At 40.9% G+C, this 17602-nt stretch overlaps 1 protein-coding gene across 1 annotated transcript in view; it reads left to right on the forward strand.

Annotated features, from left to right (window-relative positions):
- NBAS (NBAS subunit of NRZ tethering complex) overlaps positions 1 to 17602 on the forward strand; it is an 892343-nt gene that overhangs the window by 476840 nt on the left and 397901 nt on the right. The window contains exon 39 of the mRNA XM_030198850.1: positions 11619 to 11695. Within this exon, the coding sequence (XP_030054710.1) occupies positions 11619 to 11695 (77 nt within the window). The remainder of the gene's footprint in view (positions 1 to 11618; positions 11696 to 17602) is intronic.

Consider the following 17602-nt stretch of genomic DNA (forward strand, 5'->3'; position numbering starts at 1 on the left):
GGTGGTGGTGAATAGAATTCGCTCGGAGGAGCGAAAGGTAAGTAGTGGAGTGCCTCAAGGATCGGTGCTGGGGCCGATTCTGTTCAATATATTTGTGAGTGACATTACCGAAGGGTTAGAAGGTAAAGTTTGCCTATTTGCGGATGATACTAAAATCTGTAACAGAGTGGACACCCCGGAGGGAGTGGAAAACATGAAAAAGGACCTACGGAAGCTAGAAGAATGGTCTAAGGTTTGGCAATTAAAATTCAATGCGAAGAAATGCAAAGTGATGCACTTAGGAAGTAGAAATCCACGGGAGACGTATGTGTTAGGCGGGGAGAGTCTGATAGGTACGGGCGGAGAGAGGGATCTTGGGGTGATAGTATCTGAGGATTTGAAGGTGACGAAACAGTGTGACAAGGCAGTGGCCGTAGCTAGAAGGTTGATAGGCTGTATAGAGAGAGGTGTGACCAGCAGAAGAAAGGGGGTGTTGATGCCCCTGTATAAGTCGTTGGTGAGGCCCCACCTGGAGTATTGTGTTCAGTTTTGGAGGCCGTATCTTGTTAAGGATGTAAAAAGAATTGAAGCGGTGCAAAGAAAAGCTACGAGAATGGTATGGGATTTGCGTTAAAAGACGTATGTGGAGAGACTTGCTGAACTAAACATGTATACTCTGGAGGAAAGGAGAAACAGAGGTGATATGATACAGACGTTCAAATATTTGAAAGGTATTAATCAGCAAACGAACCTTTTCCGGAGATGGGAAGGTGGTAGAACGAGAGGACATGAAATGAGATTGAAGGGGGGCAGACTCAAGAAAAATGTCAGGAAGTATTTTTTCACGGAGAGAGTAGTGGATGCTTGGAATGTTCTCCCGTGGGAGGTGGTGGAAATGAAAACGGTAACGGAATTCAAACATGCGTGGGATAAGCATAAAGGAATTCTGTGCCGAAGGAATGGATCCTCAGGAGCTTAGTCGAAATCGGGAGGCGGGGATAGGGCTGGGCAGACTTATACGGTCTGTGCCAGAGCCGGTGGTGGGCAGCGGGACTGGTGGTTGGGAGGCAGGGATAGTGCTGGACAGACTTGTACGGTCTGTGCCAGAGCCGGTGGTTGGGAGGCAGGGCTGGTGGTTAGGAGGTGAGGATAGTGCTGGGCAGACTTATACGGTCTGTGCCAGAGCCGGTGGTTGGGAGGAGGGGCTGGTGGTTGGGAGGCGGGGATAGTGCTGGGCAGACTTATACGGTCTGTGCCCTGAAGAGCACAGGTACAAATCAAAGTAGGGTATACACAAAAAGCAGCAAATATGAGTTATCTTGTTGGGCAGACTGGATGGACCGTGCAGGACTTTTTCTGCCGTCATCTACTATGTTACTCCCGGAATTGTGGATTTTTCCCAAGTCCATTTAGTAGTGGTTTATGAACTTGTCCTTTAGGAAACCGTCTAACCCCGTTTTAAACTCTGCTAAGCTAACCGCCTTCACCACGTTCTCCGGCAACGAATTCCAGAGTTTAATTATGCGTTGGGTGAAGAAATATTTTCTCCGATTTGTTTTAAATGTACTACACTGTAGTTTCATCGCATGCCCCCTAGTCATAGTATTTTTGGAAAGCGTGAACAGACACTTCACATCCACCTGTTCCATTCCACTCATTATTTTATATACTTCTATCATGTCTCTCCTCAGCCGTCTCTTCTGCAAGCTGAAAAGCCCTAGCCTCCTTAGTCTTTCTTCATAGGGAAGTCGTCCCATCCCCGCTATCATTTTAGTCGCCCTTCGCTGCACCTTTTCAAATTCTACTATATCTTTCTTGAGATGCGGCGACCAGAATTGAACACAATACTCAAGGTGCGGTCGCACCATGGAGTGATACAACTGCATTATAACATCCTCACACCTGTTTTCCATACCTTTCCTAATGATACCCAACATTCTATTCGCTTTCCTAGCTGCAGCAGCATACTGAGCAGAAGGTTTCAGTGTATTATCGACGACGACACCCAGATCCTTTTCTTGGTCCGTAACTCCTAACGTGGAACCTTGCATGACGTAGCTATAATTCGGGTTCTTTTTTCCCACATGCATCACCTTGCACTTGCTCACATGAAACGTCATCTGACATTTAGTCGCCCAGTCTCCCAGTCTCGTAAGGTCCTCTTGTAATTTTTCACAATCCTGTAGCGAGTTAACGACTTTGAATAACTTTGTGTCATCAGCAAATTAAATCTGATCATGTGACACTTTTGTTGGTGCAGCTTCATTGGTTGCCTTTAACAGCTTGTGTTCTATTTAAGAGCTTGTGGTTGGTTTTCAAAGTTTTAGAAGGTTACTCTTCTGAGAACTTATCCTCTTCTTTTTGATTACTAAGCTATCTTTTTTTCTTACGAAGTGTAGATCATCATCTTTTAATCTTTTCATCTGTGATTTGGTTGAAGTTCAAATATTTTCATGAAAATTCTTTTCTGTCAGTTGGCTAAGGTCTGTCTGAACGTAAACTTTTGAAGACATATGTAATATATTTTATAATAGGTGATTCTTTTATAACATTTTGTTGTAATATATTATTCCCAGTTCAAGAATATTGACAGGTTCTTCTTGTTATCCCATTCTGAGCCATTTTGTGGAGATAAAGCTGGTTATAAAAGCTTAACATAACAACCACTGTTTTTCTAGCATTTTACATCATAGCTAAATACAATTATTGTGCTGCAAACTCTGTATCATTGACAGCATCCTCATACAATATTTAGGGGCAGATTTTAGACATCTCGAATTCTGCTAGCATTTTAGAAAAGGAACTGCCAGCCTTGAGCTTTTTCTAAAATGCATGCAGGAATGGACATCGATGTGCTGGCTACCCAGCACCTATTTTGCAAATATCAATATCTCCAATATAATTGGAGGGGACTCAGCAACATACACATCTGTGTGCTGGCACATATATATGTGCATGTTGGTATTTCAGAACATACAATATGTCAGCATATAGATGTGTGTCTGCCATTTTAGAAACTTACATGTCTGTTTCATTAATCTGCCATTTTCAAGTATTATTTTCTGGGGCGGGAGGAGATAAGGGGTCAACCTCCCTCCCACAGAGCATTCCTGGGAGCAGGTGTAACTCATGACGTTGATCTCAGAGGACATAAATGTGTCCCCTGCTTTTGGATTTGTATGTCCTGGGTTTTTAAAATCAGGATTTATTCACGTATGCAATATACTCATCCAAATGCTAGTTTATGCATTATTTCTAAGTCACAAATAGGGCTTCCTAAATAACCATTTTAATATCTGGACACTAAAATAAGGCTTGTGAATATTGATGCCCCAAACATAATTTGTATGGGATAGTAGGGATGCTCAAGGTGAAGATTCCTCAAAAAGTTAGGAAGAAATGTTCACATGTGATTGTTCTTTGTTCCCAATTTTGTATTGCTCTGTTGCTAACGTTTCTAATAAAAATTATACAAAAGAGAAAAAGACCGAAGAAATATAACCTTTTTTCAGTTTATCAGTGGCTCATAGTATTATTTTTAAATGTGTTAGATTATCTAGGATTATTTTGTCTTTTTAAAATACGGTTTATTATAACAAGTTTGTGGGATGAAGTTCTACAGTAGTTAAAAACCGAGTGACAAAGGAAGTTAATTAGTATTCATTCTGTTATTTAATTGTTAATGACTTCTTAGTCAATAGTGTGGACTTTGTCCCATCTCTTAATTTAGTTTACAAATCAGATTTTTCTTGCAGTGCTTTCTGCATTAGTACTAGCTGTGTCACCAAATAGATTCTTATTGATGTTGTGTCTTAAAGTAAAACTTAAGCATACTGCAGACAACTCAAAATTCATCTGTATTAAAAGTTTTTCTCAGGAGGTTGTAGCAAAACTTGACGACTTCATACTTCTTAAAGAAGTTATTCACCTCTGTATTGTCATGGTAATCTGTGCCAGTTATCTTTCCATCTTTCCCCTGTGAAATATTTCTGCCTAATCAAATCCGTTGTCTCTGTACAACATAAAACTCTTTGGGCCCTGTTTGCTAAGATGCGCTAATGTTTTTAGCGTGCGCTAAACATTAGTGTGCACTAATGCTAAAGACATCCATATATTCCTACGGGTGTTTCTAGTGTTAGCATACGCTAATTTTTAGCGTGAGTTAGGAATGCTAGCGTGCTTATAGCAAGGCTTAGTAAACAGGGCCCTATGCGATACTTTCCTGACACCTATTGGTCTTGATAGCTGTTCTGCTGTGCTGAGGACACAAGGTGGGAGCGTGTGGATATTGCTTCTGGACCACTAGACACTAGGACCCCTGTTAAGCCCAAGCACTGGGTCAAGGGAGTGGAAGGGGGTTACTGATTGGAGAGGGTGGATTCATTTTTGAAGGCCCTGGATCCAGTGAGGAAGAACTTAGGGGAGGCTGTCATGTGTTGGGCTCTCACCCACACATGGGAGGAATCCCCTACCAGGGGGTGCTGCTTGAGGGTCCATTTTCAGGAGGAAGGGTTGGGTATTGTTTGGGGAGGTTGGGTGATATCAGGGTAGGCAGATGCTGGGAAGGGGAGTTGGATGCTGTTGGCTGAGAGAAGCTGGGATGGAGACTTGATTGTGTGTGTATGTGTGGTGGTAGTGTGTGGGGGGGGGGGGAGCTGGCATTATGGAGAATCTGGATATTGCACAGCTGCCCCTCCAGCAGGCGCTTAAACCTGCCTTGGGGCAGGTGTAAACGCCATCTGTTTCCCCACATAAGTATGGATTCTCTGTATGAAATAGGGACTGTACATCTGTCTTCTAGGCCAGAATTTCCCAAGTCTGGTCCTGGAGTACCCCTTGCCAGTCAGGTTTTCAGGATAGCCACAATAAATATACATGAAAGAGATTTGCATAAGACCGAAAATACTACCGTGCCTCTGTATCTCTCCATGGTGCAACCACACCTTGAGTATTGCATTCAGTTCTGGTCGCCGTATCTCAAAAAAATATATAGCGGAATTAGTAAAGGTTCAAAGAAGAGCAACCAAAATGATAAAAGGGATGGAACTCCTCTTGTATGAGGAAAGGCTAAAGAGGTTAGGGCTCATCAGCTTGGAAAAGAGACAGATGAGGGGAGATATGATTGAGGTCTACAAAATCCTGAGTGGTGTAGAACAAGTGGAAGTAAATCAATTTTTTACTAGTTCCAAAAGTACAAAGACTAGGGGACACTCGAGGAAGTTACATGGAAATTCTTTTAAAAGAAATAGGAGGAAATATTTTTTCATTTAGCGAATAGTTAAGCTCTGGGGGGAACTCTGCCAGAGGATGTGGTAACACTAGTTAGCATATCTGGGTTTAAAAAGGTTTGGTTAAGTTCCTGGGGGAAAAGTCCATAGTCTTCTATTGAGACAGACATGGGGAAGCAACTGCTTGCCCTAGGATTTGTAGCATGTAATCTTGCCACGATTTATGTTCTTATTATATAAAATCATCAGTGATTATGTTTTCATGCATTACTTCATAAAATATCTTTATTACTATATAAAGCTATTTTCCTTAGAAATATATCATTAAGTCACTCATTTGTCCCATATAAACTGGAACACTGAAAGTTATCTATATGACTATTTCTCTCATGCTCAAAACAGTGAGACCTCTTAAATATATCTTAATTTATCTTTTAATTGCTGTAAGTGCAGAAATTCCAGCATTATTCAACAGAGTAAATGGGGAGGGGGGGGGGGGGGGGCGTGCCACACTTAGTTTTGTGAGCTGTCTTCCTTCACTAATTATTATACTCTTTTTTTCATAATGATGGACATTCTAATCTTACTGCCTTGCGTGATTCCCTTATTTTATTTTATAATCCACCTTCCCCCAGCCCTATCATATTTGTAACATATTCTGTGCTGCATTCTCTTTAGATCCATTTCTACCCAATTAGAGCTTGTATAATGTATAAAAATTTTATGTATGATTTTTAAAACATTTCAAGGTCAAACATCTGAACATGTTGAACAGACCAACTTGTGTTCATATTGTTCATTCTCAAGATTGTAATTTACTTAATTTCTCCGAGGAGAAGCAGACATGATATTCTCACATGTGGGTGACATCATCCACAGAGCCCAGTCCGGACACAGCAATAGTGCACTATCACTTTAAAGCTTTGAGGCAGTGCACCTACGCTTTCCAAAAATACTAGGACTAGGGGGCATGCGATGAAACTATAGTGTAGTAAATTTAAAACAAATCGGAGAAAACCTTTCTTCACCCAACGCATAATTAAACTCTGGAATTCGTTGCCAGAGACCGTGGTGAAGGCGGTTAGCTTGGCAGAGTTTAAAAAGGGGTTAGTTAGATGGTTTCCTAAAGGACAAGTCCATAAACCGCTACTAAATGGACTTGGGAAAAATCCACAATTCCAGGAATAACATGTATAGAATGTTTGTACGTTTGGGAAGCTTGCCAGGTGCCCTTGGCCTGGATTGGCCGCTGTCGTGGATAGCATGTTGGGCTCAATGGACCCTTGGTCTTTTCCCAGTGTGGCATTACTTATGTACTGCACATGCATGGGTTCCTTCCTACCTGATACTCATGTGTGGGACCAGCGGTCTAGCATTTTCAGAGTATTGGGTTTCTAATCTCTTCTCAGTGTGTTAAACTTTGCCTTTTTGGTGCCTTCCCTTTTTGGGGATATTATTTTCTTTATGTTCTTGTTTTCTTATTAATTTTGTTCATTTTATTGAATTTTCAATTTATTTTTCATTTTTTTATTTTTCGGCCTTTGGAGTTCTGAGCCCTTCTTTTGCCCTGGAAGCATCCACCATTTTCGGATATGGACCTAGTCAAGCTCCCCGGACCATTGAGCTTTTGACCTTATGTTGTCTGTTTTTCAATGAGGGTGCCCAGTGGCTTTTAAGAAGTGTATTTGATGCAGTAGATCAATTTCAGGCACAGACCCCCATAATTGGTATATGCTTGGGTCCAGAGCACTGGGATATACAGTGTATCCTGCCTGCATATGCAAGGGAGGACACAAAGCCCACAGAGTCCAGCATTAAAAACCTTTTGGTTCTGCATCAACATCAAGCTTGACAGGAGATTCAGCATTCAACAGTGACCCTGTATCGACATCATCATCAATATCAGGTGCACCGATGCAACATCAAAAGGGTCCAACATCGGACTCGGTACCGCAACCGTGTAAGGATTCTGTGTCCTCTTCATCAGTGTCGCATGCATCGAGGGACCTGCAGTATAAAAATCCTAAGAAGCATCACCATTGTTTTCCTCCATGCATTCTGCCAACATCTACCCTGCATCAACATCCTCGATGGATGGGAAGTGTCCATGCTGCAGTGACTGTGCTCCTTCTTTCCAACTAATTTATCATTGAGAGTCTTCCAGATCTCCTACATCTGCACAGGCTAAAACTCAGGCTGTGTCCACACCGCTTTCTTAGCCGGTACTGACTTCTACTCTAGTGGAGGAAATCCGGGCAGTGCTCAAAGAGGAGCTCTTAGGGCTACTGCTTACACAGTCTATTCAGGATTGCAGGGTACTTGTGCCAGCCCCAGCCCAGACCATAGATACATCAGAAAGACAGTCACAGAAGAGGTTCCACATACCAGCTGGGTGTCGATTGTTGTTCTCCAAACCCACTCAAAATTCCTCACTAGACTGGTATTGAAGTTCCATGTCAATCAGTCCATTTTACTTCCTGTCTTTTTTCCTAAGTCACACTCATCCTGGAGGAGCAACACTGTATACCTTAGACTGCAAGTGCACTCTAGCTTATTATCTGGAGCATACAAAATCTCATTGGAAGATCTCCCAGCTTTTTATCTTCTTCAACCCTAACAGATTAGGGATTCCCATCACCAAATATACTGTCTCCACTTGGCTAGCTAACTGTATCTCCTACACATATGCTTAGGCCGGGCTAACCCATTGTGGCCATGTTACTGCTCGCAGTGTGAGATCCATGGTGGCTTCAGTAGCCTATTTCTGATCAATGTGGTATTCTATCCACACCATCACTTTGCATTACTGTCTGGAGCAGCATTCAAGGCGGGATAGCCTGTTTGGACAAGCAGTTCTGTAAAATCTTTTTACTTATTAAAAGTCAACTCCGCCTTCTGGCCTTTTTTTCATTCAGGCTTACATTCTACTTATTTTGCATGTTCATTATTATTTTGTGAGTGTAGCAACTAGTGTGTCCCACATGTGAGAATATCATGCCTTCTTGTCCTCGGAGAAAGCTTAGCTATTTACCTGTAGCAGGTGTTCTCCGAGGACAGCAGGCCTATATTCACATCCCTCCCGCCTCCACTTGGAGTTGTCTTCTTAGCTTTAGTACTGTACTGCTGGTCCCACGCATGAGCATTGAGCAGGAAGGCACCCATGTATTCTCACTGGAGGCACTGTCTCAAAGTTTTAAAGTGACCGTGCATTATGGCAGTGTCCGCACCAAGCTCTGTGGATAAGGTCGCCCACGTGTGAGAATATATGCCTGTTGTCCTTGGAGAACACCTGCTACAGATAAGTAACTTAGCTTTTCCATTTATTAATGGGGTCCTTTATAAAAAGATAATTGTTGAGTTCTTTTCTTTTTCAGCATATCTCTGGAATAGTCTTATTTTGGTCATAAATAGGAAAGATCTTATAACTCATTTCGTTAATTGTTGAAAGTTTTTCTTTTGTAAATTTTTGATTTTATTAATTTCTTTTTAAAAATTATTTATTTAAAAAAATTACATTTCACTTTACAACAACTCAAAGATAAACTTTGTTAAGCAATGTGCCAGAAATAACAAGGAAAATAGTTAGAGATGTTCTAATAACCCATAAATAGAAAGAAAGTACAGGCCGTAGTCCACAAATAGGGGAAGGGGTAGTGGGCCTGAACAATACACAGTGCCTGAGAGGAGGTAATAAGGAAATTAAATCAAGAAAAATAAAGCACCTAATTCTTTAAAGTCCAATATCCATCTTGATTATCACTTAGGGGTCCTACCATCTAAACAGGAGTGAAGCTGTACAAGTTCAAAGAACTGAAAAGTACTATTATCTGTCTGCGATATGTGTTTACATGGGAACCTTAACTGAAATGTAGCTCCCAAAGACAGTGCTTTCTGCCTCATAGAAGTTCTGCCTTCTCTCCTATGTCCACCTGGAAACATCAGGAAATATACAAATCTTTTCCCCCCCAAAAAATAACTGAGGCGGTTTGACGTAAATATAGTCTAAGTAAAGCCTCCTTTTCTTGAAGAAACACAAAAGAGACCAGGATGGTGTCTTGAAAAGCCACTTCCTCCTGAGAGCTCTCCAACAATGCTGTAACATTCAAGCTGTCTGAAGATAATTATGTAAGTACTGGGCCTTCAACTTTCCCTTGCAATACTGATGAAGAAACAGGCAAAAAATAAAGCTACTGTATAGGTGGCAATCTTGTTTATGGATACTTGAAAGCATCCTTTAGAAATCTGTAAAACATATCATGAGGGGAGCTAATCTTAACAGAAGGAAAATTCAAAAGTTCTGACTCCATTTTCCAGATTTTCCAATTTATGATGAACTATATTCGCCTCTTGCAGCAATTTAAATTCCACCTCCCTTACTTGGGAAATAGAAGTTTCAATCACCTGAAGTTGATTTTCATGGTGTGTCGGCCAATGCTGGACAGTCTCAATCATTGAATTAGTGACAAAAGTTACACAAACCTTGTGGTATAGCGAGAGGTTCAAGAAGTTTCTCGTGGAAGTAGTAGGTTGGGTGGCCCCTTTAGGGGATTCAGTTCAGTTTGCCTGATTCATTGTTGGAGAATTGCGAAGAGAGTCAAGTGGGATCGCGACCACTCGAATTAAGTTAGCTTATTGATCGGCCAATCCTTGTGATTAAGGATGTAAGATTAGCAGGTTAAGATAGGTATTTGGGTCCAGATTCATTGCTGTTGAATTGTGCCTTTTTCAATCCGTCTGTCTATTTGGTTCCATCAGGCTGATTTTTGGTCTGTCGAGATATGATTCAGTTAGAGACTATTATCCAAAGTTGCATTGGTTGCTGATTATGGCTCATATTCATTTCAAGGCGGGTATAATGGTATGCAAAATTTTATCTAGTGATGCTACTTCTTATGTGATATATCTAACTGTGTTGCTACATGGAATTGTTCCTAAATGTAGTACTCGGAATCAGTTTCTTTTGCAGTTTCCAACTACAACCAAGCTAAGATCAGACAGATATTTTCTCTGTCACTTCAAATGGCTACTATTTAGAACTCTTTACCTTTATTTTTGTGATCATGTTGACATTATTTGATTTTTAGGAACATTTTTGAAGACTTTGTTTTTATTTTTCTATTTTTAAAGAAATGGTCTTAGGTCCTTTGATTCTGATTAAGTGGATTATGTGTGTTTCTGTATTCAATGAATTTTATGTAATATTGTGTGATTTTTATTTATTTATTTTTGTATTACCATTTCCAGACGGGTCTGGCTTCTTTCTAGCTGTGGTCTGCCCTGAATTAAGTAGGTAATGGCAGAATACAAGACATGATGTAACGTTACATAACAGGTTACTTGTCCAAACCTTTTTTAAACCTAGATACGTTAACTGATATTACCACATATTCCAGAGATTAACTATTTGTTGAGTGAAAAAATATTTCCTCCTATTTGTTTTAAAAGTATTTCCATGTAACTTCATTGAGTATCCCCTAGTCCAGTGGCTCCCAAACCTGATCCTGGAGGCACCTCAACCAGTCAGGTTTTCATGTTATCCACAATGAATAGTCATACACTCACTTTCTTAAACAACCGTTGCATTTAATTATAAATCTTTATTCAAATAATACACTTAATAATTCACAATGTTGTCCACTAAATTTCTAAAAAAACTTCATGCAAACCAATACCCTTTCATGCTTAGCACATTCTCACTCCATAATTTCATACTAGCTACACTCTCATTCATACATAAAGCTAATACAAAACATTACAAAACGTCAGATATCATTGCCAAAGACAACAAAAGACAATGTTTCTATGATCGTTATCACAAGGAACAATGGTCATACATCTAAATTTGACCATATCATTTTAGTCCATATTATCAACTGACAACATGTCAGCTACAAACATCCAGGAATTATATCCAAAAAACCTTGTCAGAGACGGTCTTTTCCACTCAGCCATCAAAGGTAAATTGATTTCAAAACAGCTGTAACAACTCCAGTTGCTTCACTTGAGAAACGATCTCTGTTCTTTTATACACTTCTTATTAATACTGAAGGACCAAATCCTCTTTCCACCAGGATAGTCCTCACTTGTGCAAAGGTCCCACTCAGCAATTCACAAAAACTTATACCATATTGTATAAGGCAGTGCATTCAAAAAGCTCTCCTGAATATTCATTGTGTGTAGCCTGAAAACCTGACTAGCTGGGGTGCCTCCAGGGCCAGGTTTGGGAATCACTGCCCTGGTCATTGTACATTTTTGAAAGAGTAAAAAATGGATTCACTTCTGCTTGTAGTATAGAGTAGCAAATATTTTGTAATTATCAATTGTATGGCTATAAAACATTTATATTTCATAACTGTGAAAAGACAGACTATTTTGAATTGAAATATTGTGGGTTTTTTTTCTGTATTTCAGTTCTGTTACAACTGAGCAATGATGCCTTACTAAAAGACCTGACTTTGTCCCTTTCTTATCTACTTGCACTACCACAGGTAAATATATACTTCATCATTTGCTGTTAATATATTCAAAATACTGATATATGCATGTCATCTGTAATATTTCAATATGAATTGTACTTTAATTTGAAAAACTTTATTTAAACTCTCTACCTCTCCTTCCTATACAGTGACAGGCCTTGTATGGCAGACTGTTACTCTCTCCAGAGCTCAGTTTGACTTTTGCCTGTTCCCTGAGCCTGGTCAGTAGGTATTATTGCTGTGTGATGCCTCAGACTTCCTTACTCTCTTTTGCTATAAATCCTGCCTTTCTTGGCATCTTCTTCCCCATCAGAGCCAAGAAGAAACAGAAACTGACAGCAGATAAAGATCTCCAGAACTATCATGCCTGCTTATTTTCTCTAACTGTTATAATACCACAGACTCTTCTTGTATATTTCAGTTGATTCTTCATATTATTAACAGTATTATTGTTAAGACCCACAGCAATTTCAATTAATCCTAATGTAAAATAATTTTTTCTAATATGTTAGCATAAATAGCTGAGGGTCCTTTTTACTAAGCCGTGGTGAAAAGTGGCCTGTGGTAGTGTAGGCGTGTGTATTGGGCGCGCACCGGACCAGTTTTTACTGCATCTACAAAAAATGTCTTTTTAAAAATGGGACGGGAAAAGGGCCTGTGGTAAAAATGAAACCAGCGGGTGCCCAAAACCAGCCTGAGCCCTTAACGCCACCAATTGATCTAGCAGTAAAGGCTCATGCGCTACACACACAGTGACCAAGTGCCGATTACCGCCAGAACCGGTGCGTGTAGGAGGAAATAAATCATCCACGCATTATGGATACACACCAAATCTGAAATTACCGCCAGTAGGGCGTGCTAGCCTGGCGGTAGTCTCATTCGGATGCACGCTGCATGCATGTAGAGCCTACTGCAGCTTTGTAAAAGGACCCCTAAATCTCTTCTGCCCAACCATCCCCGTACAGCAATCTCAGTCCATTCCCTTTTGAAATATATTCAAGGACCTTCAGTCAAACTTAATTGCCCACAGCCTCCAGAGTGAACCATTATGTTTAAAAAAATAATAATAATCTGTATTTGTGCTCCCTTTTCCATTTTCTTTAGTGGTCCTGTTGCCAAGCTGCAGTAAAAGTTGGCCTTTGTGTGCCATTACACAGGTTTTTCCCACTTGCTAAGACCATTTTTACTGCAGCCGGAAAATGGCTAATTTTCTATTTTTTCAATTAAGGGTCATGTGCTAAGATTGCCATTAGCCCTTGACCATTAATAAATCAATCAATCAATCAAAACACAGGAGCACTTAATGACACCTATTTTGTAGGCGGTAAGGGATCCCATGATAATCCTTCAGTAATCAGTTAGCATTTGGTAATGCGGACATGCTGATTATTGCTGGGATGCGCACTCTCCGCCCCTCAGACCTGCCCCCTCTGCGCAAAAATAATGAGGTTATGCTCCATATTTGCCAAAATTGATGAGGCCAGAAAGAAAAAGAATGACCAACATTCCAGACTTCAAAATGAGAAACACTTTTTTTAAAATCGCAGAATACTTTCTGAAGTTGTGATTATGCAGACATAACCATCTTCAGGATGAGGATAGTGCTAACAGTAGTGCTCTCATAGACTTGATCCCTCAGAGAAAAACCTGCTTTTAGTTTCAATTATAGCACTTCACCTCAAAAAAGCTCCACTGTCATTACAGCTATCATCCTATTTCCCTCTTCATTTTCACATCCAAGCTACTTGAATATGCTATTCACTGCTGCTGTCTTGACTTTCATTTCACACTAGTCATGATCTATTCCAACCTGGCTTTTACCTTCTATATTCTGCAGAATCAGCCTTTGGCAAAATTTCCAGTGATGTGTTCTTGGTCAGATCCAAGGGCTTTTACTCAGCCATCATCTTTTTTTGATCTATCTGCTGTTCTTACTTGGATTTAGGGGCTCTGTTCTGTCTTGGTCTTGGTTTTCTAATCTCTTTCCCATCACACTTTTAGTGTATGCTCTGGTGGATCATCCTCCACTGCTCTCCTACTGTGTACATCAGGGCTGTCTCTTGGATGTAGGGGTAATGACCCCTATCACAATATAACCAGTGTATTACAAATCTTAAGACTTGTGGTGCTGGCTTATGATGTCACCTGAATGCTCTGTACTCTGCTAAAAGACATGTGAATTGCCTTGCATCTGACAGGGATTCTGGCTGTGACCTTGAGGAACTTGTCTGTCCAGTGACTTATGTAGCTCAGTTTAGAGGCATGCAAATAACTTTGGACAAGGACTATTGCCTATGCAGCCCCAGACTACTTGGTGCACAAGGAATTGGGGGATATCCAAAGATGACATTCTTGTAGTTTGCTATGACTACAACAGAAGGGGGTGGGGTTATTCACCTGTGATGATGATGTGAAGTGAAAAATGCAGACAAACCACAGATGTGGAAAGAACATGAGAATTTCACAGCAAGGAAGCAGGAGTGGGAAATGGATCTAGGCACTTCAAACAGACCAAGGCACACCCAATATAAAATTAAAACTTTTATTGGTGACTCTTAATGATGACTTGACACGGCACCATGTTTCTGGAACACACATGCCTGCCTCAGGAGTCTCTTCAACATATACTAATGTGTCTATCTTCAAAGAATGAACCACTAAAGGAGATCTTGAAAAAGACGATTAATCCAGCTGTTAGACAACTTTTGCCGACAGCACATATCTTTGAGACAATCATTTTCTGGATTAACGGTCGTTTTCTGTTTGAAGTATCTGGATCCGTTTCCCACTCCTGCTTCCTTGCTGATTTGAAATGAGTCATCTCTGATAAGAAATCATATATAAGGTGCACCTGCAAAAGGCCTAACACACACAATGTCACAGCAACCAGAACAAGCACTGAGACAACGACAACCACATAAGAGTACCACCTTCTGCCTGCTGTTCCAGCTGCCAACATGAGGAGAAGTCCTATATCAACAGACTGAGGTAGTATAATTTGAGTTATATGATTGCTACCAGCTGAGTTATAGGTGACTTTTGCCTATAGGGAATGCATGTTAATATTCCATCTAACTTAGGTTCATTTTGTTATCGTAAGTTCTTATATTAGTCATTTACAAATCTGTCCTAAAACTTTAATTCTGTTTACATTTGTTTTTGGATGGCTGATCAATAAATAATAGAAGGAATTTGGAAACTTTGTGTTTCCCTCCTAGATTTAATACTATTATTTATACTTTTAAGACATTCCCATGTAGGGAGTGTCATAGCTGTTACCCTCACAGGACCTCTTCTCTTATCCCTCTGTACTGGTTCCTCGGATATGCTGATGACACCCAGATCTGCTTTTCTACACCAGAAGTTTCATCAGGAGTCAGGTCCAAGTCTCGGCATGCTTGTCTGACATTGCTGCCTAGGTACCCACCATCACCTGAAACTGAACATGGCCAAGACTGAGCTTCTTACCTTTCCCCCCTAAATCCACCTTTCCTCTGTCCTCATTCTCTATTTCTATACATAACACTGTAATCCTCTGTTTTCTCAACTTGTAACCTTGGAGTTATCTTTGACTGCTCTCTGTTTCTCTGCACATATCCAACATACTCTGAAATCTGTTTATTTTTCTGAACACATTCTCAAAACCCTTACCCACACACTGATCATCTCCGACTTACACTATTGCTATCTGCTCTTCACAGGTCTCCCATTCAACTCTTTCTCTCTCTTCTTTAGTCTACTCAAAATTCTGCTGCACAACTTATCTTCCTTCGGTGTTGCTACACTTGCATAACCCCTCTTCTCAAACCACTTAATTGGCTTCCTATCCATTTCCGCATACTGTACAAATTTCTCTTATTGCGTTTGTTCTACAGCTCCTTAGTATCTATCTTTCCCTACACCTCTCTTTGGAAATGCCATTCAATCAGATAAATCACACTTATCTTTTCCCTTCCACTGCCAACTCCAGACTCCATTCTTCAGGGACAAGCAAGATAGTAAAATGCTCACTTCTGACAGAACTGAATTTCTCTCCAGAGCAGAAGACAGATCTTTTGAGAGAGCTCAGTCACACGTGTGCCTGTTCCCCCCCTGCTGCTGTTGATGAGACCATGCCGTTTTTAGTTTTCCTCAGAGCTGATAGGCCACCTTTTTATTTGAGGATGTCTCAGCACTTTTGTTTAACAATTCCAAGGATTTCATGTAAATCCTGTTGCTGTTTTGTAGTGCCCTCCCTATTAGCTTCGCTAGTCAGGTTTTTTGTTTGTTTTCAATTTTCCATTATTTTTTTCTCATCAACCTCTCGTAGGCCTCTTTAGGCCTCAAGCACCTATCTGGTTCTTTTTCAACATCGAGTCATTTGATTTTACTGTGGCTATTTTTCAGGGCAATGTGTTCCAATGGAAGACCCCCCCCCCCCCAGCTGCTTCAGAAGGTGTTTGATGCAACAGAACTATATCCAGTGCTTTTTTTTGTAGGAAAAAAGGTACCAGTACTCATTATGGGTAATCTTAGGGGCGGGATCACCATGGCTCTGCCCCTACGATAGCCATACCCCTTTACTAGCCATGGTGCATACAAACAGGCATCACTGAAAATATTATATCAGTACAGAAGAAAAATAACTTGTGATTTGTTTCATTATAAATAATTTCTGGAAACTGTAACAGCTCCAGTATACCTAAAATGGCACAAACCAAGTTAGTACACAGACCAGGAATTAGGAGAACAGTCTGAGGAGCCTTTGCGCCCAACGCCATGCGCTCAAGAAGGCCCTGTTAGTTCCACCCTCTCTGACACATATGCATCAGAGGGGTGCTACCAACAGGGCACGAGCGGATAGGTTGCAACTTAGGCTGATCTTGCTTGTACTGAGTGATTGTGGGCCCGGACTTCTCAAGCAGGCAGTGAGAGGAAACAGGGCCAGTGAGCGGGAGGTTAAAAAAATATGCCAGTACACCTTTCTGCATTGGTGTCAAGGGAGGGAGCATGATGCTAGTTGTTGGATGAAGGCTTCCTCAACGTCACCCCTCATAGTATTGGAAAGGGTGTAAGGGCCTCAACATCACCCCTCATGGTATTGGAAAAGGTGTAAGGGCTTCCACAGACCTGAAACTCTGCTTCCAACACATCCCAAGTAACTCAAGAGGGCAAGACCACTCCTAGTGTGGTGTCCATGCTTTGGTCGATGGCAGCATTGGAGGAGCTGCTTATATAGAAGCTCGAAGAGAGGATGGAGCACTACTTCACTCACCATGATGGTGTTGCTTCAACATGATCAATGCTGAGACTAGAAGTGGTCCAACTGATCCTGAAGTCCCATACACTGCCTGCAGGAAACACCTCATTGCCAAGGCCTCAAAAAGGATCAGAGTCTATGTTAGCTGCACTGATGTTGATTTCCAGTCCATTGTGGGAGGAATAATTGATGTCCCAATGCCCCCAGCCAAGGCCTGACCCTGTGGTCAGTAGATCAAGACAGAGACTGAATCATCTTCTCTGTAGTATTTTTATAAGTCTAATTCCAAGTACTCCTGGAAATCTTTCAAGAAGACCTCTGATTCTTCTCGAAAGAGGGGTCCCCAGGTCTGCCTTCCAATCTCCTACCTCCACCTCATAAAAAGTCATAAATCTCCACCAGAAGAGCTCTTCTGTGTTGAGTTTTTCAGGGAGATGGCTCATGCCATCCCATTTATGTTAGAGATGGAAGAGGATTCTAGGGTAGAAACACTGGATATTCTTCAATTCCTTGATGCATCCAAGGAGTCTGTGACTGTCCATTTGCAAGATCCTGAAGGAGGTTCAGATTAAAATATGGGATATCCCCTTCTCTGTTTTTGCTACTAACAAGAAGGTTGACTCTATGTACAAAATCCAAAAAACTCCTGGATTTGAGAATTTACAATTTCCTCGCTATTC

The sequence above is a fragment of the Microcaecilia unicolor genome, chromosome 3 (assembly GCF_901765095.1).
Source record: "Microcaecilia unicolor chromosome 3, aMicUni1.1, whole genome shotgun sequence".
In the NCBI taxonomy this organism is placed as follows: domain Eukaryota; kingdom Metazoa; phylum Chordata; class Amphibia; order Gymnophiona; family Siphonopidae; genus Microcaecilia; species Microcaecilia unicolor.